Source organism: Phlebotomus papatasi, chromosome 3 (genome assembly GCF_024763615.1).
Source record: "Phlebotomus papatasi isolate M1 chromosome 3, Ppap_2.1, whole genome shotgun sequence".
Lineage (NCBI taxonomy): Eukaryota > Metazoa > Arthropoda > Insecta > Diptera > Psychodidae > Phlebotomus > Phlebotomus papatasi.
Window position 1 is genome coordinate 1,471,183 of NC_077224.1, and position 24,891 is coordinate 1,496,073.

At 33.4% G+C, this 24,891-nt stretch overlaps 2 protein-coding genes across 2 annotated transcripts; both read left to right on the forward strand.

Moving 5' to 3' along the window:
* Positions 1–2,062: 2,062 nt before the first annotated feature.
* On the forward strand, positions 2,063–13,486 carry LOC129806408 (exonuclease mut-7 homolog). The gene is made up of 5 exons (XM_055854972.1): positions 2,063–2,301; positions 2,384–2,567; positions 6,513–6,650; positions 6,746–7,348; positions 12,178–13,486. The coding sequence occupies exons 1-5, from the start codon at positions 2,224–2,226 to the stop codon at positions 13,146–13,148; spliced, it is 1,974 nt and encodes a 657-aa protein (XP_055710947.1). The 5' UTR covers positions 2,063–2,223; the 3' UTR covers positions 13,149–13,486.
* A 5,011-nt stretch (positions 13,487–18,497) lies between these two features.
* LOC129806411 (antigen 5 like allergen Cul n 1-like) lies at positions 18,498–23,649 on the forward strand. The gene is made up of 5 exons (XM_055854977.1): positions 18,498–18,709; positions 18,789–19,066; positions 19,133–19,327; positions 23,105–23,154; positions 23,230–23,649. The coding sequence occupies exons 1-5, from the start codon at positions 18,697–18,699 to the stop codon at positions 23,510–23,512; spliced, it is 819 nt and encodes a 272-aa protein (XP_055710952.1). The 5' UTR covers positions 18,498–18,696; the 3' UTR covers positions 23,513–23,649.
* The last annotated feature ends 1,242 nt before the right edge of the window (positions 23,650–24,891 follow it).

The following is a 24,891-nucleotide window of genomic DNA, read 5'->3' on the forward strand; positions in this document are numbered from 1 at the left end:
ATTTTGCACTCTTTTTTTTAAATAATAATAAAATAAAAAATAAAAATTAAACAACAGGTAAATTATGAAAAGTAAAACTTTATGGCAATTGCCTTTTTATTGAATAAATCTGCGAAAATTTACTTTGACATTTTGATTACCTTTTTCAAAAAATTAACGCAAAACGTAGGGGAAAGTGCCCATGCTTTGTACGGTCCCAAACTTCATAATTACTAAATTTTACGTATGTTTTTCAATAAATGTGACTCATCGCAGTCATATTTTAAAAACTAAGGGAAAGTTTATTCGGAAACTTAGGTAAAATTTAGTCATTATGAAGCTTGAGACTGTGCAAATCATGGGTGCTTTCCTTTAGAATAAATCCTTAAAAAAAAACTTTACAGAAAAAAGTTGTTGTGATCAATAAAGGAATCGTAGGAATCCTATGAATGAAGAATAATTGAAGAATTGTTCTTTTTCTTAAGAATATTTTTATAGGCATTTTTTGCGATTTTAAACCCCTTTGGGCAGACCTGTGCTTATAAAAAGTCATGTAGTATCGGAAATTTTGTGTTGACAGTTCTAATGGAAATTGCGGATAGACGTGCTGGTAACACTAATCCCGCTTATTCACGGTGCCGTGATGTATATTTTTGCGACAAAAAGACATAATCTGCCCGCTCACAAGTAGATTTTGATTCTCCAATAGTGTCTTGGATGAAAGGTAAATGGAGCTCTATTTGCACAAAAAGTCGTTGAAGTTCGAAGAATTCAAATTCAATTTCGAATTTTCATACTACATTTTCGAACAAGTTGGGGAAAATTTATCAAATATCACACTAAAAAGCTGGCAAAAGAGTTACTCAGTGATTATGAGGTGATTGCATAATGGGACAAGAACAGTAATCGTTGTTGTTCAGTTTTTTTCCTCACAAAAATGTGAAGACCGTCACATTTTGACACTTGAGCACTTCGAAATTCGAACAGGATGTTACTTCCGCCACCTTGCGAAAGTGTTAAGAAGTAAGAAAGTCTCTTTTTTGGATCTTCAAATAGATTTTCGAATTTTTCAAGATCTACTTCTGTACGGAAAGAATAGAAAGAAAAACTCTCATAAAAATAAATTGTCTTCTTGATATCATTGTCGGAAAACGGATAGCTGTTCACTAAACACCCATTTAATTGAATCTTGCGGAAATATGAAGAAATTTAAAGAAAATATCATATCAAATGAGAAGCTTCCTAAATCGCGCGCAATTCAATTCGAGAGAGAGATAGAGACACAATTAACTCACTTGACAAATGTCTGGCGGCGCTGCGGTTGCAAAAAATCTCTGAAATGCGACAAAATATTTTCTTCTCTATTTTATCCTTACTAGCAGGTCGTGTCCCTTCTTGTAATACGTACTTTTGCATTCCTTATTAACCAAAATAGTGTTGTACAAAAGGGTTTTTCTCAAACCTATCCTGAATTTTGAGACAGCTCAAAAGAATATGAGTCTTCCAGCTCAAAATTTCATCACAATGTTTTTGTTGTAATATCGACAATTATTCACAATTAACCCAAATAACTGTAACCAACTAAATTATAACAAGGATTTTTTTTTGTGAAAATGACTTAACTTTGAGGAATTAAGCAATTTTCATATTAAAAACCTCTTATTTTCTCAACTTGAATTTTCGCGACATTTCGAAGAATCCCAACTGGCACCACCAAATTCACTTCGGCTTTTATTTTAGCTCAGGCCTGCCTTGAGGGAAGTGGAACACCCTTAAAATTGGTCTTTTTTCTCGTATTTTTAAATGGAATTGAGGCTTATTTTAATGTAATTTAGAATCGCAATTGGTTTGCAGAGCTAAATTAAGGTCCAATTCTATTTAAAAAACAAGGGAAAAAAGTTCTTTCCAGTTCTTTCAAAGCTACCCCAACTCAAAAGTGCCCTACTATCCCCTATGTAATTTTATGCTTTAACAAAAATCTGATCACGGAATTCAAAAATCCACCAATCGGGAATCAAAAGCTCTGTGAATCGGTTTGAATGTGATCCCTGCTAAATTTAGCTGAGACACACGCCCCGTGTGTATTCGTCAAGTTGTTGTCAGTGTCAAAAGTGGTTTTTTTTGGTGTGGGAAGAGATTGCAGAGAGAGTGCAAAATAAATGCAAAAGAGCAATTTTGTGATAATAAAATTTAAGAAAATACAAGAATTTCTCCACCCTTTGACAAAGTGATCAGTATACGACAATGTCTCAAGCATCAAATGCTCCTGTTCCGGCCGAATACTACGATGAGGATTATGATGAACTCTTTGACTGTGTCTCGGTAAGGAAAGGGCCCCCAGAATGAGAATTTTCAGGGCAGAAACCTTGAAATTTAGGATTGATTTCTTTTCGTTTTTCTGTAGAACAATGAGTCGGACTACGAGGATACCCTGGAGAGTTCTGTGATGAAAACGAGGAGGAACCTCAAGATAACTATTGTTCCGGACAAGACTCATACGGCTGGGCTCGATGGGAAACCATTCGATGCCACCCTGCCGCCTGAAGTTCAGGCATGGTTCGACCAATTCAAGCAAATTTGGAATCAATGTAAGTTACTTTTTTTTTTGGTTTATATTGCTGGAATGATTGTCTCTGTTAATTCAGCAAAAAAAAAATGAAACGGAAGGAGTTTTTTTTATAGAGGTTTTGCTGATCATTTCAGCTAGTCAACCCATAAAAAGACGAATGAATTATGAATTATTTTCCTGGATTTTAAAAACGGTAAAGCCTTAAAAAAGTATTTAAAAAATTAATAATAAACTTTCAAGCTCCACCTACTTTTGGGAATTTAATTAAACTTTTTATTGAGAAGATTAAAGAAAATAATTTCTTATTTCAATGTTTTTTTTTTTAATGTTATGAGGTTTATTAGTATACTTTTTGCCAAGAAATCGTAACTTAGAAACTCAGGGATTTTATAGGATTTTAGGGTTAGTGCAATTTTGGAAAATATGAAGCACAAAGGGATCTTTTAGGGACCAGTTTCGATTAGTACACTCATTTAGAATATAGAGCAGAAAATATAAGACATAAAAGGGTTTTTTTAAATGATTAAGCAGATATCTTGCTGTTTTAATAAATAAAGGATCGAAAATTAGTTATATGTATTTATTATTCTGTAATTTAATCTAATTCTAAATAATGATTTTTATCACGAAATTCCCATTTTCCCATTTCTAAGCAATTTCCTAATATTAACCCTGCTTGATACATTAGCTTCATATTGCTGAATAATACTTTATCAACTTATTTAAGGTGAGATTCTTATGTAAGCCAACTCAAAATGACAGCCGCGTAGGTCTTGAATTTGAAGTACCATGTCACAGAACGTTGTCGTGTCGTGTTGTATTGTAATATCACTCAATCGTGCTTTTTGCCCGATTTTGGGCGGTTTTCGACCAATTACATGATCGTAATTGATCAGTAGAAATGCCTATTGATAGTGTTATAGATTTAACCCTCTAACTCAAGGCGGTCATTCTATAAATCGCATTTACTGCGGTAATATTACTTATATGAAGTTGAAATATCTACAGTGTCCTCAGTTATAGTCTTACTAACTTATTTTCTGAAGCTGAACTCATTTTGACCTTTCGTTTGCTTTTCAGTTTTGTGTGACAGGTCGGAGAAAAAACAACAAAATGTCGTTCGCAACATTTTTCGTTTTCAAGTACAAAAAAAATTGTTTTAAAGTAATCTAACTGTAGTAAGAATCTTATTTCCTGAAAGATATGCTATTCTAGTTTGTATATTTCAATTGATAAGTGTGAAAAAACTAGTAGTAAGAGTTTTAGAAGAAAAAAAGGAAGACCGCCTGGGGGCGGTCTTATCGGTTCAAGGGTAAAATTTTCAAAAATTCCCGAACTTTTTATTTAATTGTTTTGATTGTTCTAGTAAAATATATTATTATTTTGCAATATATTAATCATGGAAAACAATTGAGATTACACGAAGACTGTCCAGAATGAGTAAAATGGTCGATTTCTGCGAATTAAGCGAAATTGATAAAGAAGCAGACTTCAACAATGATGATAAGTTCCCTAATTCGTCCTTTAATGCCCCAGATCAAGGGCATGACATTTCCTATGTTTCCCGTATGTTTCTAGCGCGCCGAAAAAACTTTTGAGTTTATTAGCTGTTTTCTGTCATTGTAGAATGAATTAGTAAAAAATACTAATACAATATAAAAGCCAATTTAATAACGAAGAGGCAACCGAAAACCCTAAATTGGCAACCTACGTAGTTTTGGAGATATCTCGTGCAATGTGTACGAAAACAGGGAAAAAATACACTAAAACCGGTCGCATTTTTGAAAGCTAATATCAACTCCCTGCCCCAGATCGTGAAATAAAACCAGAAGATGAGCAATGTATTTCAAAGGACCTTCAAATTATACAAGAAGGTGACGTTTTCATACCTAGCCTGCGACCTATTAGTTAAAAATCAGTCTAATTGAAACACCTTGAGCTTCAACGTCTAATTATAAAAATTATAAACGTTTTTTTTTCCTAAAAAGTATTATTTTTTAGATAATCATACAACATTCATCCATAAAAAAACATTAAAAATTCATTTATTTTACTATTTGTTCACTATTTTTCAATAAAAATATTTTAGTCTTATTATGCCTTAAACCGATATGACCACCTGGAGGCGGTCTTTACCTTTTTTCACCTGGCGCCCAAACGGAAAAAGATAATGAAGAATGGATGGTATTTTTGAGTTCAGTGGACCATTAATTACCCTAGACAAAATTATTTAACTACTTTTTTTGGATATTAAAGAAAACACCGTTAGAGGGTAAATCTACTGATTTAGTCGTTTTTCCAAGAATTATTTCTGTGTCACTGAACCTTCATTCCGTGAAAAGTGTCACGAAAATATCGTGACAAGTGTCACAAAAATGGGCATAGAGAATCACACTTTTAGTGACAGCTTTCGGTATTTTCTAACTTTTAGCACTTCATGTTCTCACAAAGTTAGAGAATTTATGATCTGAAAATACTATTTGGTAATTTTGTGTATGCTATTCGGTATATTAGTGATACATTTAACTATATCTGTGCATTAGAATTTTAAATTTTTACAATAAATGAATAAAAAATAGATATAGTTGCAACCATGTACAGAGAGTTTCGGCTTGAGTGAAAACGGACTGAAAGAATTTGATATGAATTGCCTACTATTAGGAGCTCATTTCGACGACTCAGAATATAAGTCGAACATCTCGATTTTTGGATACTTCTTTATACTCTCTACCTTTTCCGTAAATATTATACTTGAAAGATAATTATTTTCAAAGTTATAGAGATCTTAACGGCGTTATCACACTTGCACATTAAAATTTTAATGTGATTCACATTAATTGTCGCTTGTGAGCGTCCAAATATGTTATTTGTGTCTTTGAGTCACTTAATATTTGGGGTTTTTCTATTTATTGATAAAGAAGTGGACTTGGCTTGCAAAAATAAGTTTAAATTTACCTAAAGCATAAATATTTTTCACATTAAAAAATTAAAGAGAAAATCGCATTAATTTCTCGCATTAATGCTATAAATCAATTTATATCAAATTTTGCGGGCCAAGTCTACCTTTTTATCATCAAATAGATCAAATTTTGAATATAAAATGATTCAATCAAAACAAATTACACATTTGGACTAACACCAGCGACAATTAATGTGAATTATATTAAAATTTTAATGTGCAAGTGTGATAACACAGTAAATCTCAAAAATTCTATACTCTGCATGTAAAATCTCAGCTTCAAGTCGCTCTCCTGTAAAATTTGACTACTGCGAGTTGTTCGTTTCTTATTCTGAGCGGTCGATTTATAAAATAATTTTTGAAATGCCCCTAAATGTATTAATTTTTTTCATGCAGTAAATTTGAAATACATTTCTAATGAACCTTTGGCGCTGAAGATGGGCTGAGAAATTGGTGCCGAAAATTTCTTGCATACATCACGGCGTTTCCATAACTTATCCCAAAGATCTCTCCTGCAGATATGCAATTTTACTGTGTCACAGGAGTTAATTCGCGGGTTTTTTTCTTCGGTCTCGAAATGTCATTCAAAGCGGAACTCTCTGTACTCTGTACCTCGGATAGTTAGGAATTTAATAAGGTAGGATACGATTTTTCAAATTGTCAATAGATGTTCCTTTAATCCTACTGCAAATCGATATCAATTAGTTTTTGACTTTATTAAATTGATAAATCTGGATAAGGACCAGGAAAATTTTTCTCGATGAAGGAGTTGTGATAAATCCTTTTGCAAAGTTTCAGTCTGATCGGATGAAATGAAATTTTACAATAATTACATTATGTTACAATATTAATAAAATCTCATCGGATTTAGACTCTAAAAGCAATACTTGAGAAACTGCTGACTTTTAAAATAATTTTTCTTTGTTGAATAAGATGATCATTCAATCCGCTAAAAAAAACTTTCTTTTAGAAGAACACGTTTTAAATTCAATATTTTTTTTACAGACAAGAAGGGTCCAGTTGTGGCTAAATCCCTTGAATTGTTCTACTCAAGCTGCGATAATCCTTTCCTAATGAGCTTAAAGCTTTTTGCTGACTGCCCAAATTTATCAAATATTAAACCAAATAGTATGGCGTATGCTAGTGAGTAAAAATCGCGTTTTTTTCTTCTTTCCTCTCTCTCTGTCTTAACTTCAACTTCCTCAATTTATGGGCTTTTTTTGTTGTTGTTTTTGTAGTTCTGGAAGAGCTTCAAAAGTACAAAAAGAGCACCAATGCGAATGTTTCAAAGTACGTAGATGACAATCTGAAGATGGTGACGTTTAATTTGGTGAAGGGTCAGGGGCAGTTGAATCTCTTCAGAGTGGCCAAAGAGACGTTCAATCTCGTAGAGAGTAAGAATTTATTTGTGGAGGAAGTGCGTGAGATGACGCGACAGAGACAGTACAAGGAGGCGTGCCAAATAGCCACGGAGTTGGAGTTATTTAATGAATTTGATTTATTTGAGTTAGTCATGCCGCTTTTGCTGCAGGACAAAATAACTGTGGTTGAAGAGTATCTCAATGGGGCTGTGCATCTACGGCAACCCCTTGTGGAGTTGCTGGATACATTTTTGGACAGGAAACAGTCGGTGTTAAACAATTGTGACTGGGTGATCGCAAAGTACAATTATCCTGATATTCGGTACAATAAGTTGGATACAAAACCACTTACAAAACTCATCCAGAGACTGGCCAAAATGTATGAATTGCCCAAGGAGTTGACGCCAAATATGAACAAAAGGCATAGCTACGGGGCACTGCAGTTCCTAATCCATAAGCGTTTCGTCGAAAAGAGCTTGAGTAAGTTTTTTTCTTATTTTTGCTTTACAGTTTGACCTCTCAAAAATTCTACCTTCTGCCCCTGGGAATGCTTTCTTCGACAAATCTTTGTGAATCCTACAATTTCTGATTAAGACGTCCCTCTGTTTGTCCGTCTGTCCGCCACGGCGTTACTAAAGCTAGAGACAAAACGGTTACAGTTAGAGACTTTGGGTCTTCGGCATATCTCCCTAAAAGTTGACCTTCCTATCTTTAGCACTGTCTACATTTTTTGCTGAACCCTTGTTTCCCTTAAAACACCTCTTTTTGGTCAGATTAGATTAAATTGTATAAAGGACCTAAAGGAGGATCCGTTATTAACGGATTGGCTCCGTTCAGTAATAACCTTTCGAAGAGACAAAGCCACTCCAAAGCCAAGCCAAACCTATTCGAAAATCCACCGGAAGCCTAAAGTGCAAGTTCACGTACTCGCCGCTTTAGCGCTGATTGTTCTGCCATTTTGAATTTCGATACAGTAGAGTCTCTCAAATTCGAACGCCGTTTGGATTCAGAATGTCAATTGTGAGGTTATGTTAGAAAGTTCGTATTCCAGGTGAATGAAAATCATATTTATGTGCTTCTTTCTGAATATTTACATACATTATTATCGTATAAAATGAAATGGAAGTATGTTATCACTAAAACTTGCGAGAAAGCACGAGAATTTGATTCAAAGTACAATTTAATCTCACACAAATTTCGTTAGTTTTGAAAAAATCGTTAGAATTTTGGAGGTGAGAAATGTCAAAAATACCCCCCGAGCGTTCGAATTTAGGAGACTTTACTGTAAGTTTTCTTTTTAAAAAAAACTGAGTGTGTGTTGGGCAAGATTTTTCATAATTCAGCTGACATCAAAAAACCGAATATTTTCTGTTAGATAATGAATTAAACTAGTGCTTTAACGAAAGGTTTTTGAAGAACCAAAATTCGAAATTCTGGGAGTGTACAAAATATTACGATTTTCGACGTATAATATCAACTTTTGTCTTGCAAAATAAGTTGTGATCAAAGGAACAGAAAAAAACCTTTCATGTAAAAGTTTAATTCAACTGATAACGGGATATATTTGTTTTTTTTTTTTACTTCAGATGAATATATTCGACCGTAAAGTAAGTGTTACTTTTCAAAAACGACTTCAAAAATTAGGCCTCAATGCCTGGATTTTTATTAAAAATGGAAATTTCGGAAATATTGTCTAAATGTTGTACCTTTTTATATGTTTAAGGTGGTATCCTAATTTTTGGGGTCAAATGTGAATAGCATTTCGCGATGGGTTTGGAAGACACAAAAACGACCAAGCTTCATGAAATTTTTGGATGTTTATAGTTTACACGTATTAAGTGATCAAAAAAAGTATAAAAATGCGGAGTATTGAACAGTTTAATAGAGCGTCTAGTCAAAGTACTTTCAGTTAAAATACTATATGTTTAAGATTGCGTTTAAAAATGCACTTAAAAACAAGCAACAGCTCAATCGTAAAACGGTTAAGAATGCGCTTAAAAAAATGCTCAGCTCAATCACAAACGGTGAGGATTATTCTTAAAACCTGCAGCGTTTTCTGGTTAAGCTGTTCGTGTTTTCAGCTCAATCTTAACAGTTTTATGATTAATCTGTATGTGCTTTCTGCACAATTCTAGCTATTCTATTATTAGACTGCGTGCGTTTTCAATATAGTCTTAACCATTTTATTATTAAAAGATGTGTGTGTCTTCAGCATAATCTTAATCATTTTATTATTAAAAACCGTACGCATTTTCAACACAATTCTATCCGTTTTATAATTGACCTGTGCGTTTTTTAAGCGCATAATTAACCCTTTTTCGATTGAGCTGTGCGTGTTTTTAAGCGCATTCTTAACCTTTTACGATACAGCTGTGCGTGTTTTTAAGCGCATTCCTAACCGTGTCACAATCGAGTTTTGCGTATTTTTAGCACAATAAATTAGTAAAATTTATGAGTAAAATTTCCTGATTAGAGTGTCGGATTTATCTCGATATAAAATCTTCTAAAGTAGCTTAGAAGCAACACAATTGATTTTCGGATCAAAATTTATCGGTTCATAATTGGTCCATGAAAATAATTGTAATAGGTTTAGTTTTATCAGGAATTCAAAGACCTTTCGAACAAGCCCAAATATGATACCATTTCGTTGAGAAAGACGCTCTGTAGAGATTTTTAACCTTTGACCTTGAAAAATAGTTATTAGGAATGATTCCACAGTAGGGGGAGGTGGGGCTCCTTTGAGCTATGGGACTACATTGATATATGAATTTTTCGCCTATTTCTAAATAAGGCTGATCTTAATAATTATTTTATTTAGATCCACAATTGCTTTGTCTAAAATTACATCATGTTAAAACCCAGTTTTCTTTGCAAATATGTAAAAAAAAAATCGTATAACAATGTAGTCTCACAGCTCAAAGTAGTCCCACATTCTCATATTTTCGTATATGGATATTCATCCGTCTAGGTAATCTCTAAAACATATCCAAAAAAGTCCCGTTACGCGTTTTGGAGGGGTGGAAGGAAAATGGGGGGAATTTTACTCATCCTTGAGTCGATTCATGGGGGATCTCCCTCAAATTCCAAGTCGCTTTCTCTAATCGTTTAACTCTAGAGCTGTCGAAGACCAAAAGGATCACATTAAAAAAGGGGTGGCAAAGCGTCCCAGGCTTTGCGAAATGCTCGAACTCGTGACTTAGAATCTATATACCTTAGAAGTACTTTCGCATCATTTACCGTTTATCGCTTTTCAACCAATTTGAACCGATTCATAAATCATTCAAAAGATCACCCAAAGCACCTTAACTCTTTCCGGACCACAACATATCCAGCGAACGAATTTCAGTAAAACTCACTTTATTGTAAGTCTTAGAGGTCAAATATGATACTTTTGTAGAGAAAGAATTTTCTCCGCCTCTGGGAAATTGGAAAACTCATAGGTACTCTCGTCCCCAAAAGAACGAAAAGGAGACAAATTTCAATTTTCCAAAAGTCAATAATATCAATTTTGTGAATAATTTTTGCGTGTCAAATGACTCCTTTACAATGTTGATCACTAAAACAAGAAGAATTATTGACCAGTATCTTGTGGGATGTCCAGGAAGTGCTAAAAAAGACACCCAGCTCCTGCTTGTAAACAGATTCCTCAAAATATTTCACACAATAACACTTTATAACACATTTCTCTCAACACGATGTTATTGCAGACACATTAAGCTTTCTCAAGAGCCAAAAAACACTTCATCAACAATCAGAATTCATTAAAATCAGGAAAAACAGGAAAAACTTCCCCGAAAGCAATCTCCCTCGCTGCCAAATGTCAAAATTATCGGCCATATTGGCAAAAATTTCGCTCCCGCTTGGAATTTTCTTACAAGGTTGGTGTCAAAAAGCAAATGGCGGGCACTGGCGGGATAACCTTACATTTGACCTGTAGATTTTTGGGGACGAGAGTATCCATAGTTTAAACAATATTTTTTTTGAAAATTTAAGAAAAAATTGTTTTTCGAATTTATACAATCTGTAATTGTTAGTTATCATACTTATTGACCCCGAGAGGTTTTTTTTCTTATTCTGAGAAATATCAAAAAAGTCACAATATCTGCAAGGAAGCAGAAAATCGAAAATTCACAATTTTTGACCTAGAATATCTTAGCTCAGGAGTTAATTAGGATCCTACAAAAAATATCCTAGATTTGGACATCCTTATAGTTTGTAATTATCCGGAAGAATTGGAATTTTATCAAATTCTAAATAGTCTAAAAAAATTATTTTTTCCATGGGTACCCAGAGTCCCAAAGGAGACGAAAGAGTTACAGTTCTGTCTCTCTATATGCACAGTTTGGGTACTTTTTTTGACAGTTCTCTCTCTGAATATGCACAACTTTTTTTGAAATTCCCAACGGTTTTTTTCTTTCTTTTAATAAATTATCATTTTTTTATTGTTCTAGAATTTCCCGTGTTATTTTAAATATAATATGAGACAGAAAAAAATAAAATTAAGAAAATTAAAAACAAGAAAAATTAGTTACAAAGAAAATAATTTTCTTTATTACTTTGTCAAAATGTAAACAAATTGATTTTGAATGCAACCGACACAAAAGCTGTGCATATAGAGAGTGTGCATATAGAGAGACAGTACTGTAATGCACCTTAAAATTTCTCCGTCCTTCTTCGTCCATCGCGCTCCACAAAGAAAATGGGATACAGAAAGCTCTCTCTTTGCTTAAAAAAGAGGCCAACCATTCGCAGAATGTAGAGTTACTTGACCGGCGTGATCCTCCGCCTCTCAAACAGAGGTGTCTCTATTTTTGAGTGGTTTCTGTGCCTTTAATTGGGCTTTTTTAAAATCAGATGTTAAAAACACTCTAGGGAACGTAATTCTCAACCGAATCGGCCAAGTTTGGGTTCGTTGGAAAGGTCTCGGAATTTCTGTTAAGTTGGAATCGAATTTAACCGGTTAGAATCGACATTATTTTCATTTTTTGAGAGGTCTCACTTAAATCAAGTTTAGAAACAATGAGGTTATTCGGAGAGAATCTCCGTCCGGATGCGGCAACACAACTGGTGGAGTTTTCAACTCAGAATCAAAACTGAAGTTGTCGCCGGATGTTTGGAGGTTGTGTGTCTGTGAAACCTCCCACCAAACATAAAAATACCCAAAAATCACTGACACACTCGACCACTGTCGAAAGCTCTGGAGAAAAGTTGAGTTTTTGATTCTGGGTTGAAAACTCAGATTGTTTCCGAATAACCTTTAGCATTTTACGAAGTACCTTTGACATTTTCAACTAATTGCAATCCCTTAGATAAGGATTCGTGGCAGGAGATGGTGAAGGTGACAGTACCAGTTGACTCTTCTGATCTGCAGCTGGAACTCGTGAATGCGTGTTCAGATTTTGGAGATACATCCGATGGTGCAATGTGGGCGAAACACTTTAGCATTCCTCACTCTGATCTTCCTTTGGATGTGCGTGAATTTGTTGAGGGAAAACCACCGACGTACACTCGGTATTCGTGTCAAGAAGACTGGGATGAGGAGGATCAGGGTCGTGGGGTGTCATTTCATAGGCTGCGCAAAGAGACTAAGATTCATCTCGTGACAACACGCCCAGAATTCAGTGAGATGATGGATCATCTGCGTGGACAGAGTGTGGTGGGTTTCGATACGGAGTGGAAGCCAACATTCCATGCCAACAATGATGTAGCACTCATTCAACTGGCGACGCGTGAAAGAGTCTACCTGATCGATGTGATTTGCCTGAGAGTACAAAATGAGGACTGGGCACGTCTTGGACGATATATTTTCAACAATGATGAAATCCTCAAATTGGGCTTCTCTCCCACCACGGACATTTCCATCCTCCAGAAATCACTGCCAGTCCTCAATCTTTTGCCTGTAGCTTCATTAGCTGCTGGGTATTTGGATTTGCAAGAATTGCGTCGTCGTGTTGTTCTTCTGCCCAAATTCCGCTTCCCATTTAGTCCGAATGACAAGCATTCTGGGCAGATTCCTCCGGGTGAGAATCTCAGTAATTTGGTGTATTTGTGTTTGGGTAGAAAACTGGACAAATCCAATCAGTTCAGCAATTGGGAGAAGAGGCCATTGCGTCAAGATCAAATAAACTATGCAGCTCTCGATGCATTCTGCCTCCTTGAGGTCTACGACGTGATTGAGAGAATCCTCACGCGACTGGGATATGACTTTGGTGAATTCATAAACAATTTCCTCACGGAGGTTCGTGGACGGCGCTCAAATGCCGCCCGCAAGTCACAGTAAAAAAAACAGAGAGATCTCATGTTGACAAGATAAAAAAAAATTGTGTTCACGTCGCGCCGTTCATTGAACATTCATGGTTCAGAAGATGGAGTACAGAAGAAGATTGAAGAAACATTTGAAGAAAAAAAAAAACATGAATGAGATGCGGAAGACGATACTGGGAAGATAAAACAAAATTGGGAATTTTGCCAATACATGTTCATATTAGCCACCATTAAGTGTGGCGTATTTTTGAAAAATTGATTTTTTTTGTAGCTGCATAATAACATTGAGATATTATGTAGTTAGACAGAAATCTTTGTGTAAAATGATAAATTAAATTACACAGAAATATTGAATCTTTGCTTGTTTCATTTGACTTTGGATTAGCCTGATCATGAGGCTTTCTATTGAATCAGTTTTCTTTTTGTAAGACAAGTCACTGGACTTTGTTCTTTTCGAGACATTTTATTCTTCATTGACAGAACATTTGCTTATTGTATAATTATACAGATTGCAATAAAGAAGTGCGTCACAAAAAAATGAGGCTAGCAACCCCATAGCAAAAGGAAGCAGAATAAGGAATCACAAGGAAAAATTCCTTGGAATTTTCCAGTACTTTTCCTTGGTAAATTCCACAAAAATTCCATGGTATATTTCCAAGGAAATTCCCATGGATTTATTGTAGATTTTTCCATCAAAGAAAATGGAGAATAAATGAAGCTGTCATATTTTCATTTTTCAATATTAAAGAAATTGTAAATTTCACGAGGATTTTAATATGTTTTATTGAATCAGCGATAATGAATTTACACTTTAGATAGGAAAAAGCTATCGTACAAAAAATAATTTTCCTAAATACATTTCATGAAATAAAAACACGTATATTTTAGGTCTATTGTCGGTTTAATGTTATCACTTCACTATTATCTACACAAAACGCAGCGTCGCATAATTCATAATATTATAGGTAACACAGAAATCACTAGAATCTTTGCATAAAATTTGCAAGCAAAATAAATCTATCTATTTTGTAGCGCCACAAACATATTCTAACGATAAAACGAAAAAACAAACCTGTCGAATTTTCTTAAAAAACTGTATGGAAAGGTAGTAGAATTTTCCGTGGAATTAATCCTTGCATTTTCGCCAGGAAACAAGCAGGAATTTTACTACAGTACGCGCTCTCTAATCCGGATCGCCGTAATCCGGACGAGTTATCGACGGTTACATTTAAAATAATTTTGAGGTCATGTATGCATGTGTGTTCAGCAATGAAAATGAATTATCCTGTGATGTTTTTGTTTAATAAATGAAGTATAATAGCATAGAATTCTCTAATTATGTCTTTTTAAGCTTCTTTAAAACTTTTATTCTGATTCTACAAAAAAAAACTTGTATTTTGCGAGACGTTGAACAAATTCAAAAAATCCATCCGGACTACGAAGAGGACATTTGTCATATTGTCTCCCAATCATCCGAATTACAAAGCGGGCACTGTATAAAAAAAGGAGCGTGGTGCGGTAAAATCCATAGAAAATCCATAGGAAAATTTCTGGAATATTCCATGGAAAATTCCACTGGAATCCGTGAATGTTTCACGTTTGACTTTCCATACAAACCTTCCATGGACTTCCACGGAAAGTGACGTTGGATTTCCATTGTATGTTGTTCAAATTTTCCATGGAATGGCCATTTTCCATGGCATCTCCTAGGAAAAATTCCATGAATGAGCCGAATTTTACGCTAAATTTCTAATGGAATTTCCGCGGAAGTTAGGCAACAAACTATTGACACTCACTGTATTTTCTTCTCAATAATGATCTTGAAGAATTCTCGAAGTACGGCATTTTGAACCACAATTTTCTGAAATAACACTTGTAAACCTTCTAAAATAGTCAGAGAGGCCCTTATATGTAAAAGTGGCGCATTTTTAAAAAGCTTCAGTAAGTTATTTAAGCGCAACTGCCAAAGAAATTGAAGCATTCTATCAGGAAATCTTATAGAAACACATTTTCTGAAAAAATGCTTATACGATAGGGGGAAGTGGGGCACCTTTGAAAGTGGGGTACCTTTGAAATTGGGATTTTTCACCTATTTTCAAATAAAATTGAGCCTTATCGTGATATAATTTAGCTGTTCAAACAGATTGAGAAGGTAAATTACATTACGATATGTCTATATTCAATTTAAAAATAGAAAAAAATTCCAATTTCAAAAGTGCCCCACTTTCAAAGGTGCCCCACTTCCCCCTACTCCAAATTCAATTTCAAACCCGCGTAAATTTATGTTGGCCCTGCACTGAGGGCGTCTCTTTCCCATAAATATCTCTTCGGTATATGAAGAAATGTTTTCGAATTTTGTCTCGACTGAATTTTACGCTTATTTGTAAATTCTTAAGGATGTAACGAACATACTACAAAACTTACGGGGAAATGAGGGGAAAACTCCCATTAAAAAGCTTAAGGGGTTACATGGGTCTCTCAGGTCAAAAAATAGGCCTTTTTTCTGATAATAATAATTTATTGTGTAGAAAATATTTCAGAAATTCCAACTTTTGGGATATAAAAGGGTAACTTTAGTACAAAATTTATATATTCTGTTAGAGGATTAGTTGAACCCGTGAATTAACGAAGGATTTTTGAAAAAAACAAAATTTGGATTTTTGGCTAAAGTTTTTGTAAAAAAGTATCAATTTTACCCTATTTTTCAACACATTTTGTATTGTAAAAACGGTTCTGATTAAAGGAAGTGCAAATCATTCGTTCAAACACTAGATAATACTTCTCAAAACAAGTATGCAAAATTTCAAAAAGATCGGTTCAGTAGACTCTGAGTAATCTTGACTACCGCATTGTAAAACGGTGTTTTGAGAAAAACGCGTTTAAAGTTTTACAACTGCTCTACCTCCGAGAGTTTTACTCCGATTGACTAGAAATTGTCAGAAAATATTTTTCAAATGTTATACTATAAAATAAAAAAAAAATTAAAATAAAAATTGATTTTTTTGACCTGAGAGACCAATGTAACCCCTTAAGCTTTTTAATGGGAGTTTTCCCCTCATTTCCCCGTAAGTTTTGTAGTATGTTCGTTACATCCTTAAGAATTTACAAATAAGCGTAAAATTAAATTAAATTCAAATGTTATACTATAAAATAAAAAAAAATTAAAATAAAAATTGATTTTTTTGACCTGAGAGACCCATGTAACCCCTTAAGGGGAAATTCAGGGAGGTTGTTGACCTTGACATTTTGCTTGCAGCACGTGCTTCTGACTGCAAAGTATTTTTAATGCAAATTCGCTCAGTAAAACTTGATGTGCTGTAGGGGAGATCGGGGAGGTTTGGGACAGGGGTAGTGTAGGACAACGCGATTTTTTCATTTATTTTTGAAATAAATGGGATTTGACCACTACGCAATCGCGGGCAATATTAAGATGTATCTTGAGTCAAATAATGGATATCCTCAGTTTTATTGTTTTAATTCTATGAACACTTTCTTAAAAATTGAAAAGAATTATATTTTTTAATTTCTCAGTTTTGCTCTTTGTATTTTATATCAGCGACATATAATCAAAACTTTTTTTATCTCATTAGGTAGCAGTATAATCTGGGAACATATTTTTATAAAAATTTCAGAGATTACACGCTCTTGTTTTTTACTTAAAGGTTTTAAATACAAAACTACACGTGGGGATGTTTGGGACACCTGAAAGGGGATGAATGGGACGTTGATTTTCGACAAGATTGTAGGTGGTGTGCAATTGTTTATTGTCAAAATGAAGTGTAATGCCCAGTTTCTACTGAAAATCTCTCTTGTGTGCAAACTTTACCAGTTGAGCAGTTGTCTATAAGGAAAATTAAGTCATCAATGTCTTGGGAATCAAAATTTTATTCTCCAGAGAATATTCGACATTTGCTCAATCCCGTTAAAAACTATTTTCTCGAAAATTTCTCGAGCTATATCCTCTACAAATCTCATAAGTTCTCCAGAAAAGGCAAGGCGAGAGTTTATTCAGAGAAATAAGGAAAAACAGGTACTATCTATGAAAATTGTCGTAAAATCAAACAGGAATCCGTCAATGAGTTTAAGACTAAAAGTTGCAAGAAAATCTACTCGCGTGAGGAATTTGATGATCATGATTGCAATACATAGAATAAAAAAGCAAAGAAAAGTAGATGGAAAATAATAAGAAAATACTTTAAATAATTGATTTACAGTAAATGACTAGTGTACAAAATAAATTGTTGTTAATATCTAAATATGAAAAAAAGATTAAACATTTTTTTCTATTAGAAATATTTTTAACCTGGTACTTAAAATTAATTAACGTGCTCCAATAATGCAAATTATGCGAAAAAACGCGTCCCAAACATCCCCTCTTGCGTCCCATACTGCCCCACACTGGGGAGGTTTGGGACAAAGCGTTAAGTTAAATGTTTTATCTTCTCCAAGAAAACTCAGTTGTTTTCCAAGTTCTATCGAGTACTTTTTGTAAAGTCAATACCCATAAGTATCCTATAGACCAAATAAAATTGTAATACATTATCGTGATTTTTTGGAATAGTGTCTCAAAATCAAAACATGAAAAAGTGTCCCAAACCTCCCCGGTCTCCCATACTAAAGCTTAGTTTTAGGGCAGAATCACATTGACAGTAAAATGCTCACCGTATTTCGTTAATTTATGCATTTTCATTGCAAATCTTACGCAAATTCTCGATTACTGTATTACCTTATCTCATACTCGGTGGCACTAGGTGAAAATAATATAAGAAAATTGAAGAAATAAAACAAAAACGCGATAAACGGTGAGCAAAGAAAACTGTACGATTAACTTTTCTTACCTTAGTCTTGATATTAACTAACTTGTTGCAAATGAAAAGCCGATTGCCATAGAGCGCTTCGAGAGAACGTGACTACAATGTTCTAATTGAGTTTCACGTTTAATTGTTTAAAGTTGTCTCTGACCTAAATTGCAAATCAGAATTTTTTTTTGCTAATTTTTTAACAAAAAAAAAAGTCTGTCAGCCTTGTAATATGATCCTCTTCTGTTTCATGGAATTGTGCTCCATAGATTCCAATTCTTGAATTAAAATCCCGGATATCGTAAAATGCCAGAGTGCTCATCAAGAATTGATTATTTTTGTTTTTATCAATTAAGATGTTTTTTACCCATTTATAATATAAATAGATTTTTTTGCCTCAATATCGCCAAATGGGCAATATCTTTAAGTACAGGAAAACATAATATAACGGCTCCTTAAGCGTTGATTAATTTTGCAATTTTTTGGCGAAGAGGGGAGAATATAACAAAAAAAAACAGAACCTCACCTACAACTTAATAGCTCCACACGTTCTGGCTTATCATGAAAAATGTGAAAATGTGCTGGGATTTTATTTGATTTTGTGCCACTGTGCAAAGAAGATGTGTAGAAACTCATTGAGAAATAGTATTTGTTTGATTGATCAACTGTGAGTTCTCGAGAGAGCTTTTTTGCATATTCTTCAAGTGCACTTGTCACTATAAAAACACAAAGTGTCTCAGTGAAGCTTTCAGTCATTTGTCCGAGATGTTGAAAATTAGTAAGTTTGTTGCTATAAGAAAGGAAGTGCATTGTGATTAAATTATTTCATTTTTCTTTTTAAAATTTTTTTTTTTTAGAAAATTTGGCGGTCATTGTAGTGTTATTTGTGACTGTTCAGTCACAAACTGATTACTGTGACAGAGAACTGTGCAAATCTGGAAATGGAGAGATAAGACCTCATATTGGATGCAACAATGGAGGACAACTTGCAGGAAATTGTCCAAGTGATACTGAAATCGTTGCATTGACCGAGAAGCAGAAGAATCTCTTCCTGAAGATTCACAATCGTCTTCGAGACAGATTTGCTCGTGGTGCAATCAAACCATTTAAACCGGCCGCAAAGATGCCAATGCTTGTAGGATAGCATCTTTATAAATTTTTCTATACACTTTAATTAATTTTGTGCACATTTTTTTGGCAGAAATGGAACGACGAATTAGCCAAACTGGCAGAGTTTAATGTGAAAACTTGCAAATTTGCGCATGATAAATGTCGTTCAACTGAAATTTGTCGCTATGCTGGCCAGAACTTGGGACAAATGCAGTCTTATCCCAATTTTTTGGACATCAACGTCGCGATTAAGAATATCACGAGGGAGTGGTTCCGTGAGTACAAGGTTTGTTTTTAGTAAATTGATAAATAATATTTGCTTCTTAGCTTTTGAATGAATGGATGGTAACGAGTTATCTTGTCGTGACCGAGGTATTATATTTAGATACTACTTTTTCTGCAATATTTTGATTTTTTTTATTATTACGAGAATTCCAAAACAAAAGTAAAATAACACAATTTTCTGACTATTTTTTTGGGGAAATTTGGCAGAAGAGTACAGTGCAGGGCAAAATTGTACCAATGTTTCAAAATTCTCTATAAAGGATTTAATATCTCAAGATCTAATTTATATTTTGACTGAAACTTTTTTTTCTTAGAGAGCCTTATTATAAAACTACAAATTGTGCCTTATTAGAATTTTTTAGGAGAAGAACTAATATTTTTGTAGAGCTTTTCAAAAAAAAAAGGATTCATTGGTACAATTTTGTCACTTGTACCTAAACGTTAGGGGAGACTGGGGCAAAAAGTCACAAATCGAAAAATTCAAAATTCAATATCTTCCAAGGTAAAAAAGATAGCGGCTCAAATTTTTTTCTATAGATAGCCTCCATAGATCTTCTTCAATGTCGTAAGTTTCTTAGAATTCGAACAAGGAATTTAGAAAATACAAAATATCGAAATTTTTAGCCCTATTTTTGAAATATTTTCCTTGCAGAAGATAACAATTATTATTGCCTACTTATTTTCCAAAATTGATGCACTGGTGAATATTTTCTAAATAATTTGGATTTTTTTTTTTGAATACGAATTCGCTATCTATTTTAGAATTTCACAAAAGTTTTTTCTCCAGAAATCCTTTTATTAAAAATGGCTACTTGGGGTAAAAAGTAACAAAAGGTATAGAGCAAAAAGTAACAAAAAGCGAAGCAATTTCTGATGTCTCACGGCGAGAAGAAACGTCATTATAATGTCTCGCCGCTTGTTGTTTGCATTGGTCAAACGATTTGCAGTCTTATGTGTTTTTTTTTTCTAAAATAGCTTGTAAAGCGCTTTTCTCGTTTTCTCACTTTTCTCGCAGAGAAAAACGGTGTTTTACAAAGGTGTAAATGAATAAATTTCCTATAAAGATATGTCCTCTAGGTTTCTTTTTCAAATTTACGGAAGCCTGTAATGAAGCGAATCAAAATGTGATAATACCCAATGTCTGGTACTATTTGCCCCAGCATTTTTGAGAATAGTCACAAAATTACCTTTTAGAAATTGGCTCGATAAACGTATTTCCTTACAAAATACAAGAAAATTGCCTTCACAAAGTTGTAGAGCGGTAAATTTCCTATAAAACTGCGCTAATTAGAAATTTTTGAAGCGCTCGATTGTAAGAAAATAAAATATCTGTTTTGTGACTTTTTGCCCCAGTCTCCCCTACTTTTTGTTCTAAAATTTTATTTTATGAACTATTTACGTAAAAAGGAATTTAATGTAATAACTTTCTGCTGTTCGTCAGTTAAATCAGCATTTGTCGTAACTTCATTTTTGCGATTTTGGGATACAGTAGACTCTTACTCAATCGGCTTTTTTTCAATCGGGCGAAAAATTTTGTTGACAATTTTCACGTTTAATTATGAAGCTAATTCTCTCAAATTCGCTGTAGTTCTTCCTATTTTATCGTGATTCTTTATAATTGAGCGCTTTTTGTGGAATTTACAAAGGCTTTGACGCTCAATTCTATCGCTAAACCGGATGACATTTTGCCCCATTCCCGTTTGAGAGAGAGTCTACTGTATTATACATATTTAGAATCGGCGTGATTTTGTTTATTAAATGCACTTGAGAAAAGGCACTTTTATAAGCACATTAAAAATTATTTTAAACAAAAATTATCGTAAGTGCCCTTAATTAGGAAAAATGTATCAGAATTTGTCGTAACTTCCATTTTTGGGGAAGTTACGACAAATTTTCATACAACATTTTCAGTAATCAGCATTTGCCGTAACTTCTTTTGCTCGTTTACATGGCTTGTAATTTGCAGCAAAAATGTAATATTTCTCATTAAAACGTTCACAAACTCTTCCATATATCCAAAGACAGTGCGAATAATGCAACATTAACTCATTTTAATTCAATATTTGTTAGAAAAAAGTAAGAAAAAATCCCTGCCCATCTCTCATTAATTCAAAACAAAACAAGTGACACCGCGCGCAAAATTTATGCAATAAAATTTATGAAATAAAAGCTTTTAGGGACAGGGATAAGAGTTTAATGGATTATTTTAGTCAAATAAAGGTGCTTATTATCACTAGTGTCATTGAAATTGATAATGCATTTTTGAAATTTGTCGTAACTTCAAAGATGTCCATACATTGGAAGCTACGGCTTTATAAACTATGTAAGTTACGATAAAATTTTATAGTGTTTCATCGGACATATATCTCAATATCTCAGCTTTTAAATCATTTTTTAAAAATTTTTTCGAGTTAACTTACAGTTTATTAGTGCCACTTTTATTATTTTGACTCAAAAGTATAGCATTCGGGTCTCATTTTTAAGAAAAATAAAGCTGAACTGAAAATTTCGTTTCCTGAAAAGTTGTCAAAAGGAAGTTACGACAAATGCTGATTTAACTGCACAATAAAAAAATGTGTAAAATTTTACTACTATAATAGTGCAAAATCGACCATTTTAGTTGTTTAATTTAAAAATGTTTAAAAAATTCACAACATTTTGGTAATTTATTGTCACGTGATTGAAAATTACCACTATTATAGTTGAAAAATGTTCAACAATGTTGTTTAATTTGAAAATGTGTAAAATTTTAACACTATAATAGTGTGAAATCGGATAAATTAATTATTTAATTGCGATCTGTGTAAAATTTCTTACTGTTATATTCATAAAAATGTTTCAACAATGTTTCGTGATTTAAAACTGTTTGACAAATTCTAAAAATTACCACTGTTATAGTTTGATCATAGTTTTTAACACTATTATAGTGTCAAGCCTTGTGTAATTCAACCAAATTTGTTGAATTTTTAAACAAAAGTTGTGTAAAAATTGTTGAATTTCCAATTAAGACTTATACTTTAGTCGAGATGCTTTTCATTGGGAAAAAGTCATAAAAAACATCAAATATTTATATGCATATATCGTGAAGATCCGAGCATCAGATGTAATCATTTCGCATTAGGGGGGGATCCGGAGTACAGGAAAAACCGATAAAAATGTTTAAAAAGGCAAAGAAATCAAAATCTACGAAATGAAAAGAAAATTCAACGATAAACAGAATTCAACAATTTTTAAATTCAACAATTCCAAATTCAACATCTTAAAATTTAACAACTTTAATTGTTGAATTGTCAGGAATCTTAAATATATGTGACTTCTGACAATGTCATGTGAGCTGAAATGGCAATGTCACAGCTACAGAATCGCATTTTCGAAAAATCTCTCCTAAGATTCGAACCCAATTTGTCATATTGCATTGCCAGAGGGTTACAGAATTCCCCACTTGGAGTGAAAATATTTGTAAAATTATTAAAAGATATTAACCTTAAACTGGTAAAAAATAAGTGCCCTATCGCTAAATTTATTGAGTTTAATTATACTTACTTCCAGCCTAAAAAACAAAATTCTTATTTCTAAAAATACATAGTATAAAAAATCAAAATGTTGATTCAAAATCAAAAATGTTGTTACACGTATGAATTTTTTTCGAGACTTCTTTTTTTGTTGACTTTTTTTTTAAGGATAATGGGGTGGAATTATACTTATTATCACCACTATGACTAAATACAAAGTAGAGGGAATTCTAAATAATTCTTTATTTTATTTCAATTTTTAATAGGACGCAACGCAAGCTAATACCAATAAGTTTACCTCAGGAAGTAACAAAGGGTCGGTATACCTTCCAAAATGTAGTCGTTCTTTCTGAAGTATTATTCTATAAAATATTTGTCCTATTCTCCACAGCAAACAAATAGGACATTTTACTGCTTTTATCCATGAGAAGAGTGATAAAGTTGGTTGCGCCGTCGCCAAATTCACAAATGATCACAGTTTCAAGGAATATCTCATTGCATGCAACTACTGTTACACGAATATGATGAATGAGCCAATCTATACCAAGGGAAAGCCATGTTCTCAGTGCCGAAAGAAGCAATGTGGATTAGTCTACAAGAATCTCTGCCCTGAAGATGAAGAAGTTGATACAACTCCGGAAGTCCTGAAGAAACATAGAAGAGGAGACCAATAATTCAGATGATTTTGCTAATAAAAATGCATAGAATATATTGTTGTTCCCTTCTGTTGGTAAATTGTCTAGAAATACAAGTGTAAAAACTGATAAGATGATGAAATAAGAGATAAAGTAAAGAATGAAATATCTGAAAAGTGACTTTATTTTCCTTTACCAATAAATCGCAATAAAAGCCATGTGTGTGCACATTAAGAGGTAAAAGTGGCACAAATCGCTCACATATTTTCTTTCTTTTTCTGCCATCATCTTTCTGATGAAGAAGATGATGGGCAAGAGGAGATACAAAAACGCAATTCTTGAGTTATTCTTCACAAGCAAGAGTTGAATCCAATTAGCTGCTGTTTTGATGCACTCATGGAGCTAATTGTGAACCAACTATCACTCTTGTACTAGAGATTGTCTGGCAGGGATTTTCATCCATTAATCACTATCATTTCGATTAAATAAATCCTCACTATCGATGTATCAATTTTGCCTATTTTATTGCCCATAATGTGATCTGGCATCGTCAGGGGCTGAGAATAAGATTCACTAGAGAGATTCCCTGTCATGAGTTCCAAGATCAGATTAAGCAATAATCTTTTGCACTAGCTCGTAGTCTTTTTCTTCACTCATCGTCCACCGTGCGTGTGTACTTTTCCTTCTCTGAACTGAGTTGCAAATTTGCAATTTACACTTTCATAGATTAGAGAGAAAAACTTTCCTTCTACAAATTTAATTTAAGGAACCACTTATCGTAGAGTAGAAAAAAGATTACAAGGACAATCGTCCACTGAGAGAAATCCGAAAAAGTTAAAATAACATTCCGGAAATGTTAATTTTACCCTGCAGTATTGATCCGAAAACGGTGTAAATATTACCCTTATAAGGTGTATTAGGGGTTAAAGGTACTCTTTTTCATTTAAATTTTACCCTTAATAAGGTGTAAAATTAGCATTAAAAAATGTTGATATATTTTTAAACCTAAAAACTGTTAAAGTTCTGAGGAAAAAATGTTAATCACACCCTCTTTTTTTCTCAGGGTTGGTATGCTTTTTAATACGATTATTGTTGTCAAATTACACAAATTATGAACTTTGTGTAATTTAAAAATGTGTAATATAAATTTTGTGTAATGTTAAGATGTGTAACTTAGAATAATAATTCTTGATAGAGTAAAGTGATGAGGTAATTTGGAATCATTTACAAATTGGAATTCCGAAATTTCCCACTGTTTTAGAGATGCAAAAAAAAATCGCGATAAAAGCTGTTCAATTTATTAATCGTCTTTTTCTTCTATATCGCGGTCTTCGTTTTCCTTTTGCTCATATGAAACAGTAAGAAATTCTCAAATGTTCCAAATTGTAAATGGTTCTAAATTATCTCATTTTACCCTA